This window comes from Balaenoptera musculus, chromosome 16, assembly GCF_009873245.2.
Source record: "Balaenoptera musculus isolate JJ_BM4_2016_0621 chromosome 16, mBalMus1.pri.v3, whole genome shotgun sequence".
Taxonomy (NCBI): Eukaryota; Metazoa; Chordata; class Mammalia; order Artiodactyla; family Balaenopteridae; genus Balaenoptera; species Balaenoptera musculus.
The window spans coordinates 64,411,155-64,428,936 of record NC_045800.1 but is presented as its reverse complement, the minus strand read 5'-3'; the positions used below and the strand labels follow the sequence as shown (position 1 = coordinate 64,428,936).

The following is a 17,782-nucleotide window of genomic DNA, read 5'->3' as shown; positions in this document are numbered from 1 at the left end:
CTGCTTCACATTGATGTGTGTGGTTTGGAGACTCTTATGTGCCCCTCCCTAGAGAGTAAGCTCCATGAGGACAGCCTCCACGTCTGCTCCGCTCACATGTGGGTCCCCGGCACTTTGCATGGCTCTGCTGATGTAGGTGCTCGATACCCATTTGTGGAAGGGAAGGAAGTGGGGGAGAGGCTCTGATTTCCGTCCCAGCACTCTTGTCCCCAGCCCCTCCCCACTCCACTGTGGGGGACCCTGCTTCATCCTGCCCTGGGTCCATGGATGACCTCCGAGCCCCTGAAACCGGAGGTCCTAGGCCCCATGCTAACCCGGCTCCCACCCACGTCTGCACAGTCCAGGGCCCAGCTCCTTTCTCCCTGGCAGCAGCAGAGACTAGTTTAGCTGGAAGAACTTTCTCATATGAAGGCTGGAAAGTTCACACAGGGGCAGGCGCCTCCTTCCCCGATTTTCTGATCTGCAGAGCCTGGGGCAATATCTCTCCGTGGTTCTGGTGAAGCAGGGTGGCAGAGGCAGCTCGTGGCATCTGGAGGAGCCTCCAGCCCCTGCTTCATGGCCCTGGGAGTCTATGATCAGACACCAAGTCCATTGCACAAAGAGAACGGGGGAGGGAGGGAGAAGACAGTTCCTCAGGCCCCCCACGGCACCCCGTCCGGCTCCCAGCACACAGGCTCCCGGAGCAGACGGGGCAAGTCCAGTTTTGGTGGGGGTGGGTTGAGTGTCTCCATTTCCTCCGCTTCGATTTCACTCGGTTCGGCTGCCTGGACTCCGGGGCACGCAGCCACACGCAGGCCTGTCCCCTTAACAAAACCCGTCTGCCCCTCTCCTGCAGTCCCTGGGATTCGGCCCACAGAGCCAGCACTGTGCAGCCCTGGCCCTGCCTCCGTGCCTTTGCTTTTCTCCCTGGATTGCCCTCCCCCACCCTCATCTCCATTGATCTGAATTCTGCCCAAGCCCAGGCCAAAGCCCACCTGGGACCACAGGGATAGATCCTAGCGGGGGACAGGCCTAAAAGTAAGTAATTTGGTTCAAGTGTGGCTCAGAGACACCAGACCAGGCCCTGCCCTCAAAGGGCCAGCTCAGTCTCCAATGGGGCACCAGCGCAGTAGCAGCTATGGCACAGGGTAATGAGAAAGCTCCAGCAGCTGGGATGGAGCACCCACTCTGTGCCAGCATTGTAATCAGATGCTGGCACAGGGGCCAGAGCTTTGCCCAGCATGGTCATTTCAATGGGAAGCTCCTTCCTTCAACTTCTAGTTCTTGTGGTCAAAAGACAGGGCTGCAGACAGGACCCTCCATCACCCTCTCCTTTGTGGGAAGAGGGGGTCTGAGTTTCCCAGGAGGGGGAGGGCTGTGACCACATGTCGGCAGCAGTGCATGAGGCCGGGCCAGCCCCACTGTGGCAGGTGGAAGGAGGCAAGCCTGGCACCAGCTCAAGAGAGAAGTGGCCTTCATCTGGCCGCTCAGGAAAACAGGCTGGCACAGCAGGTGCTCGCCCTTCTTCACATCTGGACCCCTCTTTTTGTTTTCTGATCTCATTTTATCCCTCCAGCTGTCCAGTATGGTCCAGTGGATAACTAATAGTATTCCTATTTTATGGATGAGGAAACCCAGGCCCAGAGGGGTTACATCTCTCTCTTAATACACAGTTAGTGGGAATGCTGGGACTAGACCCCAAGGTCCTGGCACTCCCAAAGGTAGCTCAAGCACGTATCCATACTGCCGAGCTCCCCATGGAGTGATGCTTCATTGGGATTTGGGGGCCAGCTGTGCTAACCCAAAATAGAGTCCCACCACAGCCTCCAAGGGCAGGTGGGTTCTAATAGGAGTCATACACTAATATCAAAAATTAACTATTAAATGCTAAAGCACTTAGCCCAGTGCCTGGTATCTACTGCTCTATATGTGTAGCTACTGAATATTATTATTAATATTAACTCCTATTTAATAATTCCACCTGGTAAGTGCTTCATGGTTTCCAAGGCACTTTCCACGGCAACACTTAAGAGGTTGGCAGGTAGGTAATATCCCCATTTTGCAGATTCTCCGAGAGGGCAGGTGCCAGGCTCAAGGTCATGGCTGTGGAGTGAGGAGCTCACCTGGCCTCTGTTATGGGCTCCCTCCTCACACCACAACTTGGACCCACCCACATATTACAGGGGCCCAGGTTGAGCCTGAGCCCTTTAAGAGGCCTGTGGCTGAGCGTGGGGAGGGAGTGGGCCCTAAACCCCAGGCCAGGCCGGAGCTGCATTCTCTGGGGAGCATGAGTGGCCACTTGGCATTTTCCCTTTGATACTGATACAGGCATTTTAATAGCTGCAATGATCAGGCTGGTGGTATTTCAGCTCTGGCTGTGTGGGGCATTCCAGGAGGCCCTGGCTTGCAGCAGGGGTGAAGCAGGAAGGCTTTTCTGTCCAGGGCCGCTGGGGGTCCACCCCAGGGCCTCAGAAAGTTTTACACCTGCCCCTGAGCCTCAGCCTGGGGATTTCAAACCAAGGGTCTCAAACTCTGATGCCTAAGGCGGCCAGGCTGGTGACCTAAGTCGGTGAGACTGGCCGGGGGTGGGGTGGTACTCTGGTTAGCTGGACAGCACATGCCCACCTAAAAGGGGCAGCCATCACTCAGCACCACCCAATTGTTACCACAGGCCAGTGTTGCCGGATCTTCCCATTTACAAGAGAGATCAGAAATCTAGACCTACCTGAAATCTCCTAAGCAACAAATATTTATTGAGCACCTACCATGCGCCAGGCCATGTTGTAGGCACTGAGGATATAGCAATGAATGAAACAGATCAAAATATTCATGTCCTTGTGGAACTTGCTTTCTAGGGATGGAGACAATAAGCAAGATAAATAAGCCAACAACAACAACAAAATCTGAAGGAGAAAATAAAATAAGGAGGAAGGCTAGCAAGTATATTACAGAAGGGCGCTGGGGACCGGGGGCGGGGGGGGGGCGCCTCACGGAGAGCGAGCCAGGTGGAGGGAGGGTAAGAGCCTGGTGGGAGTGGTCCAGGGGAGAGCAGGTGAGACACCCTCCTTCAGGGAGTTTTTCTAGGAAAAGAGCTAAACAGGGTCTATGAGGATTTTTCATTTCTTTTTTATGGTGGGAGGAAGAACAGCATGTTTGCATAGAGATTGCATCGGGGGTGGGCAAGCGACCACTAAATCCCACTGGAAGGCTGTTTTTGTAAGTAGGTTTTTATGGGAACACCGCCGTGCTTATTCTGCTTTTCGCCTACGACAGTAGAGCTGAATGGTTGTGACAGAGATCATGTGGCTCACACAGCCTGAAATATTTACTAGCTGGCCCTTCACAGAAAACCTTTGCTCACCCCTGGTGTAAGTGACCCAGGATAAGGGCGGGAGGGGGGACTTGTCTGCGCACTGGTGGAGGGTTGGCCTAACCTGGGAGCACAGATGCAGATGGGCGGGTGTGCCTCGGGGCGGGAGCCTCTGGAAGGGCTCTTCTGTTGCTTCTGTTTTCGCAGGGTCATCAGGTGACAGTGACATTGGGGTTGGGGAGAGAGAAGGTGTGAGAACTACTAGGACAGTGAGATGGAGGGACTGGGGTATGCTTGCTGGGCTTTCCTCTGAGATAATGATCATGAATGAAGTGAGGCCAGTCAGCAAGGCTGGGCGCTTTCCCCAGCTTCATCTGCTGCTTGGTGCCGGAGTGGGGTGGGTGGCAACGTTGCATCTACCAGGTTTGTGGCTTGGCCGAGAGCATGTGCTGAAGGGGAAGGGCATCAAGGCTGCCGAGGGTGGAGCCTGGGGACTGATTATAGTCACTGACCACAGAATTTGAGCTGAGAAGGAGGGAAGTGAAACATGGCAGGCGAGGAACAGTGGAAAGGTGAAAGGGCCCGTGGATTGAAGGACCGGGGGCTGGAAGGATCCCTGGGGTTGAGTATTAGAAGGAATGAGCTGCAGACGAGGGTCAGTGGGTGGGGCTGAGGCCCAGACTCTCAAAGGGCTGAGATGATGTTCCGATGTAATGCTTGTCAAAGATAACCACTGGGCGGGCCAAGAGAGCACACCCACACCCTGAAGGTAGCCAGTTTCCCACCTCTGTGTCCCTGGTGGCTTTGCCCTCTCACATGTCTCCTGCCCCTCCTGCTGGATGCTCCTGATTCCCGGCTCTGCCTTTCTCACCCAGGCCTCTCTCCTGAGTGCTGGAGCCACATGTGCCCCTCCCACCTGGACCCTTCCACTAACTCAGCTTGTCCTCAACCAAAGTCATCACCTTCCACAAGCCTGCCCTCGCCCCTGTCCTGTCTCCACGGGGGCATCTCGGCCACCCACGGCAGAGCCCGGACCCTACCCCCTCACCAAGTCCATCCCATGCTCTGTCCATTCTTCCCCCTGTGTACCCCTTCCCCTCGCCCGCCGCTCTCCGTCATGCTGCCAGGCCATAGCCTGGACCCCCAGCGTCTCTTGGTTGGATGGGTGACTGACAGCCTTCAGAGAGTAGCCTCAGCCTCCAACCTTCTCACTGTCCTTGTCTATTCTCAGCATGCTGCTGGAGGGCCCGTATACCAGCCAAATTTGACCACGTGCCTCCTCTGCTTCAAACCCTTGATTGGCTCCTTCGGTCTGGACCCTTACCTGAGCACATAGGCCCCCATCACCCACTCAGCATTCAAAGTCTGCAGTCAGCTGGACACTTCTCAACGTGCTTCTCCCACGGGAGGCGCAAGCCCCTTTGCCGATGGGGATGGTGTCTTGTTCTCCATTTTGCAGTCTCTCAATTAGTAGGAGCTCCATGTATATGGGATGAATTGAACAAAAATACTGAACTTGAAGGTGGAAGACCTAGAATTTAAGCTCTCTGTGGCTTACCTGTTCAAGGCAATTCCCCTTCCCTCTCTGAGTCTCAGTTTCCTTTATTATAAAATGGGGCTGATTTGTGGCCTGCCTATTGCACAGGGCGACGGTGAGGGTCACGTGAAGGCTCGGGGAATGTGAAAGTCACTCCAGGTTTGCCTGAGGCGGAGGTTTGTGAGCAAGAGGCTTATCGGGATCAACACTGGAGAGGGTGAGGGAGACAGGGTGGGTAGAGGGTTGAGCCGTGATGCGGTCACGACAGAGGCCTCAGCTGGTCCCGTGGGGCTCTGCAGCTCGTCCTGAATTGAGGCCTAGGGACCAGACGGTATCTATGAGTAACTGGATGCGGGTTGCCGGGGGAGTGGACATGACCCCGGTCAAGGCAACTCCTTAAGGTGAGAGTGGTTCCTAGAGAGGAGCTCAGCCATCAGCAGCCAACATACCTGGCGCTGAGGGTGAGTCCTGACCCTCTCCTGACTGGGAGACCCAGATGGCTCACCACAGCATCCGTACCAGCTCTAGATTTTTAGATTTTTATGGCTGTCAATAAGCCATGGACATGTCAGGAATCTGTGTGCTGCTAAATTCAGAGTCTCTGCCAGCGCCCAAAAGATCTGCCCTCCCACCACGTTCCCATCCTTCCTTCCTCACCCGAGTCCCTTTTGCCACACTGTCCCCTATCCTCCTCCTCAGACACTCGGCACACAGTCCTGTCTCTGAACCTTCACTTCTGCTGTTCCTTCTGCCTGGAACACGCTTCCTCCACATCTCTCTACGACTCATCGGCAGAGCTGGCAGAAGCCAGCTCTCTGCTCAAATGTCCCCTGCACAGAGAGAACTTCCCTGACCCCCGAGTTTAAAATACCACCTTCCATCACTCTCCTTTCCCTTACCCTGCTTTATTTTACTCTATAGTGCTTATTGCTGCCTGGGTTATATATTCATTTGTTTCTCTATTCATTGTCTGTCTCCTCCACTGGCAAATAAGCCCCTTGAAGAGCCCACAGGTTGTTGGTGGGAAGGGATGTGGAAGCAGGTATGTACAGTCCCTTCCTTGGAAAGTGGTACTAGTGAGCTAGGCTCAGAGCTGGGCATCACAGGGCCTTCCACCAGACCTTGTCCTGGGATGTCCTTGGTTTGCCCGGTGGCCACTCTGTGCCCACCTCAATAGTCATCCACCTAGTATTTGTGTGCCAGCCTCCCTTTCTGAGTGAGGGTCTCCCCTTTGGGACATTCCTCCCTTTCTCCTCCTCCTGTGTGTTTTGACCTCCAGCCCCCTTCTGCCCTCCCCTCAACACTGTCGATCGATCTGCCCCTCCCCCAACACACACACACACACACACACACACAATGGCTGAGCTCCCTCTTCCAGGGGAGTTTGTACACACCCTTCTCCAGCAGGATGGAGTAGACTTTATATCAAAAGGCCTGAGTTCTCATCCCACATCCACCACATACTGGTTGTGTGACCTTGGGCAAGTCACTCAGCCTCTCTGAGCCTCACTTTCCTTCAGCAAGAAATGAGGTCACTATTTAACCTACCTTAGAGTTTGATTATGAAAAATAGCTGTGATTCCCTGTAAGGGCACCCAGCTTAGCACCAGTACGCAGTGGTGGCTCAGCAGACATTAGTTTGACGTGAATCCTCAGGAAGCTTTCCTGACCTTCCCTCTCCACCGCCAAACCAGAGGTGACACCAAGTCCGATGACACCTTCCACGTGACTTCCTTTACCTCTCACCCTGAGTGGCGGAACTACACAGTAGTGAGAAGCCATGTGCTGGGGAAATGCTTGCGCGGAGCCAGCCGGCCTCCTAACCGGTCAGCAGGTCGGGGTGGGGACCACAGTTCACAGGACAGTCAGTCACAGCCAGCCACACAGTACAGGCCCCATGGGCCCAGATCTTCCAGTTTTTCAAGAGAAGTTAGAAACACAGACTTTCAGGTGAAATCAGCCTCTTCAAAACATTGCGGACAAATTCAATGAAAAAAAAAATCACTGGGAGAACCAAATAAAAATACATCTAAAGGCCAATTTGGCTCTGGGACTACCAGCTTCTAACTGCAGCACTAGCTTCAGAGAGAGGGGGTCCAAATCTCAGCCTTCCTCCCCTGTGACCTCGGCCAGGTTAGTCTCTTCTCTGTGCCCAGGTCCCTCACCTATAAAATGAGTGTAATAATAGCTAACATTTATTGATGCCTCCTGGGCACCTTTCTTTCTATGCACCAACTTCTTTGATCCTCTCAGTAATAAGGTCAGGACTGTTATCAGCTCAGGGGCCAAGACCTCCTAGGAGCCCAGGCGGTCTGGCTCCAGAGGCACACCTGTTAACCTCTGTCTTCCCCCCGCCACCTCGCAATCCCCTCCCTCGGTGGTGGTGAGGACCGAGGCGCTCAGCGCCCCGCCCTTTCCAGCTATCAGGGCTGGCAGGTGTGTACCTGTCATCGGTTCATCTCCACAGAAGTGGCAGCTCCTTGAGGGCAGGCGTCTCAGTCTTCTTGTTGCCACATCTTTGGGGCCTTCCAGATTGGCCCAAGGATAGGCAAGCTGGTGAGAAAGGGTTCTGATGGAGGGACAGAGGGCCTGCCTGTACCTGGCTGTGTGAGCGACACCAGAAGAAGAGGTCACTGTCCCTGCCCCCGGGATCCATAGGTGCCCAGAGCTAGACAGGAAACAATTAGCAGAGAGCCAAGAAGAGCAGGTCGTTGTGCCCGTGAGCTGCAGGAAGGCCACACTGCTTTATAGGGTCCTGTGCTCGAGTTAATTTCCTTCAGAGCTCTCCGAAGACATCAGACCCTGAGGTTACCAAGATGGGACCTCTCCGTCTGCTTCTTATTATCCAGATGCCCGGTGGCCAGTCTTTGATCCAGGACCAGTCCCCCTGCCAGCTCCCAGGCGGCCCCTCTCCCCCGCCCCCTCCCTCTCCCACCCCCCAGCCCCCAGCCCCCAGCTGCTTTCCAGAACTTGGCATTTACAACTCCCAGTGACTGCTCCTCTCTGTCTCCTTGTGCAGAAATGGAAGCTCCACTCACGGAGGCGCCGGGAGACCCCGAAGACGTCTCCAGGGTGTCACTGCCCGCCAGGTAAGGAGCCCTGCGAAGGGGTGACAAGGACGGGGACGCACACCAGAGGCCCTCTCAGTGGCCATGCCACACCCTGTTCAGAGCGTCACTTTTCATTTGGAAGCTGGAAATGACAGTGTCCTTGATGTTCACCCTCCATGTACCAATTGATTGGCCCCATCCCCCATCCATCATTCATTTGCTTATTCAAGCTTTCATTTATTCATCCACTCTTCTATGGGCCAGGTACTGTGCACACCAGGCTGTGAAATCAGGCAAGATAATGGGTGTGGCAACTTGTGAGGTGTTACACGTAGAGTTGAAGAGAAGAGAAGCCCCCCACTGTGCCTCTTGCAGCTGACACATAGTCCGTTCAGAAGCGCTTGTTACCCAAATAAATGAATTACCCTGTAATTGCAAAACCTTGCCTGCCCCAGCTAGGTGGCTTAGGGGGCTGTGTGTTCACTGTCTGGTATCTAGGCTACACACACACACACACACACACACACACAACAAGCTTAAGGTTGCTGGGTGATGTGGTGTGATCAAGCTAACCAGTCCAATGTGGATTCCGAGTCTGCCTTGGCCGTTTCCTACCCCGTATGGGCAGCTCCCTACCGAGGACGTGTTCCAGTGCTCTTCCCCTGTGCTGTGTGGCCTGCTCCTTACCACATCTGCTTATTCAGTCCCAGCTGTGGCCTGAGTCCCAAGCACAGAGGTTTAACTGCATTGTCTGCAGTTAGTAATATTGACAAGTCATGGTTTTCTAAGTTACCCACCATCGTTATTAAGCTACGAGAATGACAAATGGGCAAGTTTCACCATTGCCATGAGTAATGGGAATGGGTTGCACCCCTTTGGGGCTGAGGGAGGAAGCTGAAACAGGGTGTGGGGCAAGGTACCACTCCCAAGGAACCGCCGAGGGTTTGCCCTGCTCCAGGCCGCTGCCAGCTCAGAGTGTGGCCCTGGATGCCCGCTGTGGCAGGACACTCCACTGGACACAGGGGCCGAGGAGCCCTAGGAGCCCCCACTCAGGGTTCCCAAGCCAGGGACGAGAGGCCGACAGATGCTGAACACGTGGGAAATGGAGGGGCCACATTCACTGGAGAGTGAGTGGGCTGAGTCACAGTTGGGGGTCACAGTTCAGGTGCCACGGGAGCTGGTGAGACCGTGACGGGATTCAGCTGGCCTCAGGCAGAAGAGGGTCATCTGGGTTAATTAAAAGGGTGTCCAGGAGCCCTGGGAAGCTCCCTCCCTCCCTTGGGGCCCCAGAGATTGAGCCCTGGGATCTGGGATAGCTTTTGGGGAAAGAATGCCAGGATTAATGAGATGAGATGAAGGTGAGGGTGTGTTGACGGGGCCTGGGCAGAGCAACCGTGTGCATCGGGGTTTGTGGGGCAGCCCGCGTTTCAAACCACCGTGTCTGTCGTCCTCGTAACTCTTGGTCAGTTGCAGTTGTTCTTGCTTGAAGTATAGAATGCTGGTGAAGGGCAGGAGACTTGGAACCATGGAAGATATAGGTTTGAATTCCAGCTCTGACATTTACCAGCTGTGTGACCTTCAGAGAGTTATTTAACCCCTCTCTGCCCCGGTGGCCTGGTCTGAGAAATGAGGATAATACCCGCCTTGCAGGTATATGGCAGAGGTTCAGTGAGATCCTCATAGAGAGTACTTAGTACTTCCCTGATTCCTAGTAAGCACTACTGTTATTTTTCTTTTTCCTCCTCGATTCCTCTTGCACTTTAATGATGCACTGACATCCTCATCAAACACTGTGTCCTGGTGTCGGGGGCACATTTACGGGCAGACAGGCTCAGTCCTTCTCCCTTCCCCGCCTGACTGGGTTTCTCATGTCCTGCCTCCATTGAAGTGGGGGCCTACCAACAGGTATCCATTTTGTGCTTGGGGGAGTCTGGCTCGGATGGTCCTGGGAGGCTGGGAGCTAGGAAGGGACGTGGCAGGAGGGAGGAAGGATCTGGAAGAGTGCTCCAGCTGTTGGATGGTGAGGAGGAAGCGGTGAAGCAGCATGAGCAGCTCAGAGGTGGTGGAGAGGAAGGATGCTTGGAGGTGCTGGGGGGGAAGAAGGGCTTGACACTGGTCCTCTGTGGGCAGGGCCACCAGTAGGGACAGAGTTGGCCGGGAGATGGGAGGAGAGTGAGCAGGGGACCCTGCGAGGGGTGTCCCGAGTATTGGAGAATTCCCCAGAGGGCAGTTTGTCCCGAAGCATATAGCTCAGAGCCAGGCGAGCAACACCAGGAGAATGTAAAGGCCCCAAACTGAGGCAAAATCGGAAGGAGAGTGAGATGCTCTCGCAGCTTTTTGCAGAGCCAGCAGGGAAGGACTGGAGGGCTGCAGAGAGGCGTCTCCGACAGCAGAACTACGGAGTGAAACGCGTCTCCTAGGATGGGCTGAGTCCTGCTGGGTCCCTGAACCTGCCCCCTCTGCCCAACCTGAGGCTTCTCACCCCGTGGTAAAGGTACCTCCTCCACACTAAGGCCTGGGCCACGTGGCTGCCAACCTGTGCTGAGTAACAGCGGTTACTGCCCCTGCCCCTCGCTGGGCACCCACTCTGTGCCAGGCACAGTACTGAGCACTTGGCATTGATGGATGACCTTCCTTGGAACGCTGGAAACAGGCACAGTGGAGTTCTGGCATTCTGAAATGTCTGCGGTCCCCAAAGTCAGCAAAACACCACTCTCATCCTTCTACGTGAATCATGCATCTCCGATTATTTCCTTAGGGTCAGAGTTTATAAACCACTTTATGAACCATTTTAAGGCTCCTGATGCTTGCAGAAGGACTTACACAATTGTAAAGTGCCGCAAAGCATTATTCACTTTTTTTTCTGGCCAGTGCCTAATATTGTGCTCCACACATAGTAGATGCTCAATGAATGTTCAATAAATTATCATCAAGAATCATTCCTGGGTGATTGGATGCTTTCCAGTGTTCTCCATCTGACCTCCGGTTGGCTTCTGACGCCTCTCCCCCCTCCGAGACGGCTCTGACTCTTGCCTGTTGCTGAAATCACTTGCTGTTAGGACACAACAAATAAACACACACTCTTCCGTCCCACTGTGGGCACTGGATTTGGAACCTAGGGCCCCAGACCTGTGCCTGCCCCCAGTTTCCCTCTGCAGCCAACCGCGCCAAGGCTGGAGCCCTGTGGTGGGTGTGTTCTTCCTTGTGGCAGCCTCGGGCCCCTGGGCAGCATCCAGAAGCCTTGGGACACATAATCGTGGGCAGAAAACCCACCTCTTTCCCTTCCTACTCGGACCTCACCAGCATCCTCCCAGGATCCTCCCTGTCCCAAAATAGCCATCTACTAGCTGAGATCTGGTTGCATCCTGCTCTGGGCCGCATGCACTGTTTGCCAAGGGAGCGATGGGCCTGCAGCCCTGGGATGGGATGCCAAAGGTCGGGCCTTGTTAGAAGGGTCACAGTGGCCAGAAGTTCAGAGGAATAGATGTGGGCCATTTGCAAAGCGTATGGCCTGGTGGGACAGGAGAAGGGCCTTGGGAAGACATATACAGGCTGTGGGACTTTCTAGGCCACTTGAGAAGAATACACAGATCAGGAAAACTCCCCATCCTCTGTCCCTGTTCTCAGTAACAAACGAGGAGCAGGACAATATAGGCTCCAGTCGGCAAGGAAGCAGCTACTTCAGGCCCACCACGCTGGGGCTGGGCGGGGCGGGCAGCAGGCAGGACGGTCCGTGGTTGCACACACAGAGGGAGCCGTGACGAGCTGAGCCGCTGGAGCAGATCCCTTCACAAGCTGGGCCTCATCTCTAAGATGAAGAATAGGCCAGAGTCATGTGTTGACCACCAAGCCAAGAGGTCTGGACTGCAAGAGCGAAGGCAAGGTGGTGATATGGTCAGGTTTGGGCACGAGCGCCATCGCCAGCACTGGTCCACAGGATGGACGGAGGGGAGAGAAGTTGCCTTCAGCCAGGCTAGTGGGAGGGGCAATAGCCATCCTGTGGTTTAGGACTGCCAACGTGAGGTGTGCATGAAGTGCGGGGGATCCCAGGGGAGCCTGGGACTCTGGGAAGACTTCACTGAGGCGGTGGCACTGGAGGGTGGCTGTAAGGAACAGGAAGCAGGTGGGAAGGCGTATAGTTAGAGTATAGACTCAGCTGCCCCCATAACCAGAGACGCTCCACCCCACCCGCCACCCCCGCCAAACACAGGGATTCCAACAAGGTAGAGGGGGAGGTCTCTTCCTTAGCAGGCCAGAGGACAGTGGTCCAGGCTGGGAGGCTGGCCCTGCCATCTTCTTCATGTGGCTTCCATCTCTGGGCCCCTGGCAGCTGCTTTGTTCTCACCATCAAATGGCCAGCGTAAAAGGGAAGGGGCCCAGGGGAGTATATGCCCAAACCCTTAAGAGCAAAACTTGGAAAAAAAAATAAAACATGCATCACTTCTGCTCATAGCCCATTGACCAGCACTTAGCACACGGTTACCCCCAGGTCCGAGGGAGGCCAGGCAGTGTTTTTTGCTGGGCGGCTGTATGCCCGGATACAACTTTATTGTTATGGGAGGTGGGAGAACAGATACCGAGGGACTCTGCATAGAGGGCATTCCAGGCTGAATCACGACACGGACAGAGGCTCAGAGAGTGAGAAAAAGGCAGGTCTGTTTAGGAATGGCAAGCAGTTGAAGGAAGCTGGAGCATAGAAGTAGTGATGGAAAATATGGGTGGGAAAGGACAGCAAAGGGACAGGCTGAGGAGATCTGGCTGTCTCGGTTCAGTGGGGGGCAAGCGGTTGTCATCCTGAGAGTGGTAGTTTTTTGGCAATGGCTGCCTGCAAGGCTTTGCTGAGTTAGATTCTGCGGCTGCAGCCAGGCTCATCAGAAAATGTGGCAATTGCTTAATGATGTCTGATATGATAGGAGCGATGTCTGATATGACAGGAGTTATGCACTGCTATGCCTGTGCCCTGGCTTTGTTACCCCACAGGAGATGACGTGGTGTCAGAGAGGTTTGGGGAAGCAGCAGTGTGACCTGATCCAATTCATATTCTAGAGCAATAACTAGCAATGACGTGAAGGATGGCTTAGAGGGCAGAGAAACCCCTTCCAGCAACAAAGTCTGTGATTCTGTGAACAGAGCTTTATTTTCTCATGTGCTGCTATTTGTGTTGAGGTTGGAACTGCCTCTCGGGCTTGGTCATCTTCCATAGGTGGTGAGAGCTGGTGTCCACATATCCTGAAGTCCTTCCTTTGTCTAGCCTGGCCCTGTTTGTCCTGGCACCAGATTTCACCCCCAACAGTCTCATGGTGTTTACAAGGGCAGAGCCTATGGCCAGAGCTTCCATCCCAAACTGGGCTGCAGTAGAGCAGATCCATAGCCCCGCTTTCGTTGTGGTTCTCCTTATTTCAGACTTGGCTAACACAGAAAAGGGAGAATCCAGACCAAAGTATCCTTTGGTGCCATTGGTGAAGAAAAGGATTGCAGAGCTGGTGGTTATTTTAGGGAGGACGTTTAAACTAAAGAAATACTGTTTTCAGGTACCTCAGAAACCCTGCTTTACGTGTGAATAATTGATGGGTTAACTCTGAGTCATTCTTGGCTATTCCTTAAAACACATCCCTGAGGACCAGTCTGGGAAGAGACCCTCCTATTCAATTCAAACTCTCCCTTGTTCTGCTTTCACATGCTGTGTCAGCTGTGTTCCCCCCTCCCCCGTCCCACCTCCTCCTCCTGACTTTGCAGTCCTTTGCAGACCCATCTGACCTCCCAGACGCTCAGGCTCCAACCCATTGTGGCAGCATCAGTGTCCCCTTCTCCCGCACCTCCTATGCTCCATCAGTTCCACTCGCTGCTCAAAAAGCATCCGTGGCTCCCTAGTGCTTATATACACCCCCTACCCCAATGATAAGCCCACCTTATCTCTCTAGCTTAGTCTCTGACCAACTTTCCACCGTGCTGTACTCCTTTTCCTTCAGTAAAGTTGGCTGCTCACCCGCCCTGCCTGTACACTAGTGTCTCACCTGTTCGCATCCACTCATGCTGTTCTGGTATCTTTGTTCTCTGTTTCTACCTGATGAACTCTTCACCCCTCCAGCCCTGCTACAGCATCCCCCCGCAGTTCCTTCTGTCCTTCTCTCCCAACGTAGTTCTGCTGTTTGGTTACTGTGTTAACATAATGCCTGGTGTGTGCTCAGTGTATAATCCAGGCAAAACCACGGACTGGGACAAGTCATTTGTCTTCAAATGAGAAGTGAAAACAGACCTAGATGTATATACCTGCGAAGGTTTCTCCTTGGCCATCATCATTAATGATTTGATGTAGGTTCTACAGGTGCTTGACAGCAAACCTCAGTGTGAGGCACTTAACATAGCGAGAGGAGCCTTTGTGGGTTTCCAGCCAGGGAGAACCTTCCCCGCCTGCAAACCCCACCAGGCAGCCTTCTTGACGTCTCCCCCTGGGTGGGTTACAGGCCACCCACCCTCAAAAGGCACGTGGCTGAAGTCAGTGTCTTTCCCCCACACCTGGCCCTTTCCCAGTATTCCCAGTCCTGGGGAATGGTGCCATCAGCCCACCTGGGCTGGAACCCGGGCATCAGCCTGGACACCACCTTTTCCCTCCCGTCCCCTGCACCACTGAGTCTCAGGCTCCCACTCCACCGATTCCCTCCATCTCCACGACCATCACCCTTGTCAGGCTGCCACCATCTCTCACCTTACTCACTGCGGTAGCCCCTAACTGGCCTCCTCCAACGCCCCTTCCCCCAGAAGCCAGAATGGTCTTTTTAAACTTAATGCATAACCCTAGTTAAAGCACTTCAGTGCTTTCTATCACCCTTAGTATAAAGGCCCAAATCCCTAACGTGATCTGCCCACCCCCCCAAGTCTCCCTCCTGCCATTCTCCCTTCTGCATGCCCAGCAGGCTCCCTGGGGACACCCACGCTGCTGGTCACCTGATGGCATTTGGATGGAGAGGCTGTAGGTGAAGGGAGCCACACAGTCAAACCAGAGCGGGGACCTTGTGCTTTAGAAATCAGACAACTAGTCAATAAAGTTTGCACCCTGGGCTCCAAACAAAGGCACGTCCTGGAGCCTTTATGGCCCATTTCAGCCCCAGCTTGCCCCAGAAGAGGGCTGGCTGTTGCCTTTGGAGAGGTCACCTGACTGTAAGGAAGCCCCCGGCCCTCGTGGAAAGGGGAGAGTCAGGGAACAGGCATGGGAAGGGCCATAGAGCTGGGAGCTAGGTGCCGCCCCCAAAGAAAACACTGCCCGCATCTGCCCCTGGAAATGCCTCTCCTCTCAAGGCCGGCAGCTTGGAGTTTTAGAGCCGCCTGGGGAATTCTCTAAAGTTAATTTCTTCCCCATTTCCTCTCCAAAGCACTTCCAGATCCCCAGCCCTCCTGGAAGACGCTGATAATGTGTTTCTCCTAGATCGGCTCTGATAACACCCACCGGGGTGGTCGCAGAGATTTGTAGAGAAATAAAAATAAGGAAATGGAGGGTTCCGGACAGGCAGTGTGCTGCGCCCGGAAGGGCCCTGGACTGGGAAACGGTCCCAGACCCTGCGGACTCTGAACAGGTCACTGCCCTCTCTCTGGGCCTCAGTTTCCTCACTGGTAAAGAGAGCTCAACGCCTTTGAAGGACAATTTGGCAGAATCTGGTCAAGTGTGGAAAGCTGCCCCCCTCCCGGCCACATCCTAGAGAAACACTCCCACGTGCTTAAGAGAGGGAAGGGTGTCCACCTCGGCACTGTGTGTGCTACTGACAAAAGGAAAAGAAAACCTAAATGTTTGTCAGTAGCAGAGTGGCGACACAAATTGCAGTACTTTCATCGGTGAAATACCTTACACAGTGAGCACGGATGAACTTGACCTCCAGGCCAAGCAATGCCATAGATGAATCTCATCCTATTGAGGGAAAAAGCAAATGAGAAGAGAATATTTACAATATAATTCATTTATGTAAAACTAGAGACATATAAAACAACACCATACATTGCTCAGGGAGTATATGCATAAGTAATAAGTATGTAAAGAAATGCATGGGAGAGGAGTGATGAACATCAAACTCAGTGCAGGGGGAGGAGGAGGTAGAGATTGGGGTCCCAGGGGGTTGGCTGTATTGGTAACTATTAAGCTGGATGGTGGGTATGCCAGGTTCATTATATTTTTTTGTGAACCTTTTTAAAGATATAATTCACGTATACAATTCATCTATTTAAAGTATACAATTCAGTGGTTTCTAGTATATTCACAGAGATGTGCAACCCTCACCATAGTCAATTTTAGAACATTTTTATCACCTCAAAAAGAAACCCCGTACCCTTTAGCAGTCATCCTTCATGTCCCCAGCCTTCCCAGCCCCAGGGAGCCACTAATCTATTTTCTTTTCTTTGGATCTAGCGTAATGTTTTCAAGGTTCATCCATGTTGTTGCGTGTGCCAGTATGTCATTCTTTTTTATTACTCAACACATCATGTTAAACCTTTTTGAATATCTACAACATTTCAAGATAAAACATTTTTAATCATAAGGTTGATTAGAAGATACTGTTGGATAGAAGATGTTGAAGGAAGCTTTGGGCCTGACTCTGTAACACCTAATGGGCATTCTCCACCAACGAGGATGTGCCACTGCTTGGAGCTTAAGTCCCATGTGTGGGGCCTTTGCCACCTCTGACAGCAACAGTGCCAGCCCTACCAGGACCCATGCCTAGGGGCCAAGCCTTATTCAGCTGGACTCTAGCACCCAGTCCCCCCCCGGTTGCTGTGCTGCCCCCCTTTCCCTTCCTCAGTGTCAGCACCTCTGAGACGTCTCCCGTGACTCTCCCAGGCACAGCTGGTGGCCCTGGGAGCATCCAGGCATTGAGGGCTGACAGCCCTGCAAGGTCCTTATCTTTTCTGAGCATCGGTCTCCACCACTATAAATTGAAGGTACTAGGGCCCACCTAATAGAGATGAATATTCAATGAAATGTTATGTATCTATTATCCAGAGTCTTTGTCAGGATTTGCTTTTTTTTTTTTTAAATAAGAGGCATGTTTTTAAATTTATTTATTTATTTTATTTATTTTTGGCTGCGTTGGGTCTTCGTTGCTGCACGTGAGCTTTCTCTAGTTGCGGCGAGCAGGAGCTACTCTTCGTTGCGGTGTGCGGACTTCTCATTGGGGTGGCTTCTCTTGTTGCAGAGCACGGGCTCTTAGGCACGCAGGTTTCAGTAGTTGTGGCACACGGGCTCAGTAGTTGTGGCTTGCGGGCTCTAGAGCGCAGGCTCAGTAGTTGTGGCGCATGGGCTCTGTTGCTTCGCGACATGTGGGATCTTCCCAGACCAGGACTCGAACCCATGTCCCCTGCATTGGCAGGTGGATTCTTAACCACTGTGCCACCAGGGAAGTCCCAGGATCTGTTTTCATATCTCTGTCTTCCCCGTTACAGGAGGATGACCCTGGGCAGGGCTGTGCTGTCTGTAAGGAGAAGCAATTGCCCGGCTTCAGTAGCCGTGGTTCCCAGTTGACCCGCCCTCGAGAATCAGGCTAACCCAGCGCCTACAGGTGTGGGCTCTGAGTTCCAGCATCCCCGGGGTCAAGTCCCAGAAATCCCATTCTACCCCTATTAGTTGTGGGACTGTGGATGAATTACTCTCTTGACCTCAGATAAAATGGGAATAATGATAGTACCCACCTTGTTGGGCTCAACATGGGGCCTGACACATACTTGCCTCTTAATGATTGTCAGTTGCCGTGGTGATGATGATGATGATGACGTTGAGTGGAAAAGGCCTTTGCCCAGTTGCATCCGGCCATGTGAGGTCCTGGAAGAGAATGCACATCACGCACTGAAGGCAACACGGGAATGTGGTTGAGGCCGCAGAAGGTGCTCGCTCCCTCCCGCTTCCCTCCCTGCCCTGCTGGTGGC

At 53.4% G+C, this 17,782-nt stretch overlaps 1 protein-coding gene across 17 annotated transcripts in view; it reads left to right on the top strand.

Annotated features, from left to right (window-relative positions):
* COL13A1 (collagen type XIII alpha 1 chain) overlaps positions 1-17,782 on the top strand; it is a 279,468-nt gene that overhangs the window by 145,227 nt on the left and 116,459 nt on the right. For all 17 annotated transcript variants that reach the window (XR_005016755.1, XR_005016754.1, XR_005016751.1 and 14 more), the window contains one exon: positions 7,846-7,915. Coding sequence is in view for 4 of the 17 variants with exons in the window: in XM_036827814.1 (XP_036683709.1) it covers positions 7,846-7,915 (70 nt within the window). In the remaining 13 variants the exon portion in view is untranslated. The remainder of the gene's footprint in view (positions 1-7,845; positions 7,916-17,782) is intronic.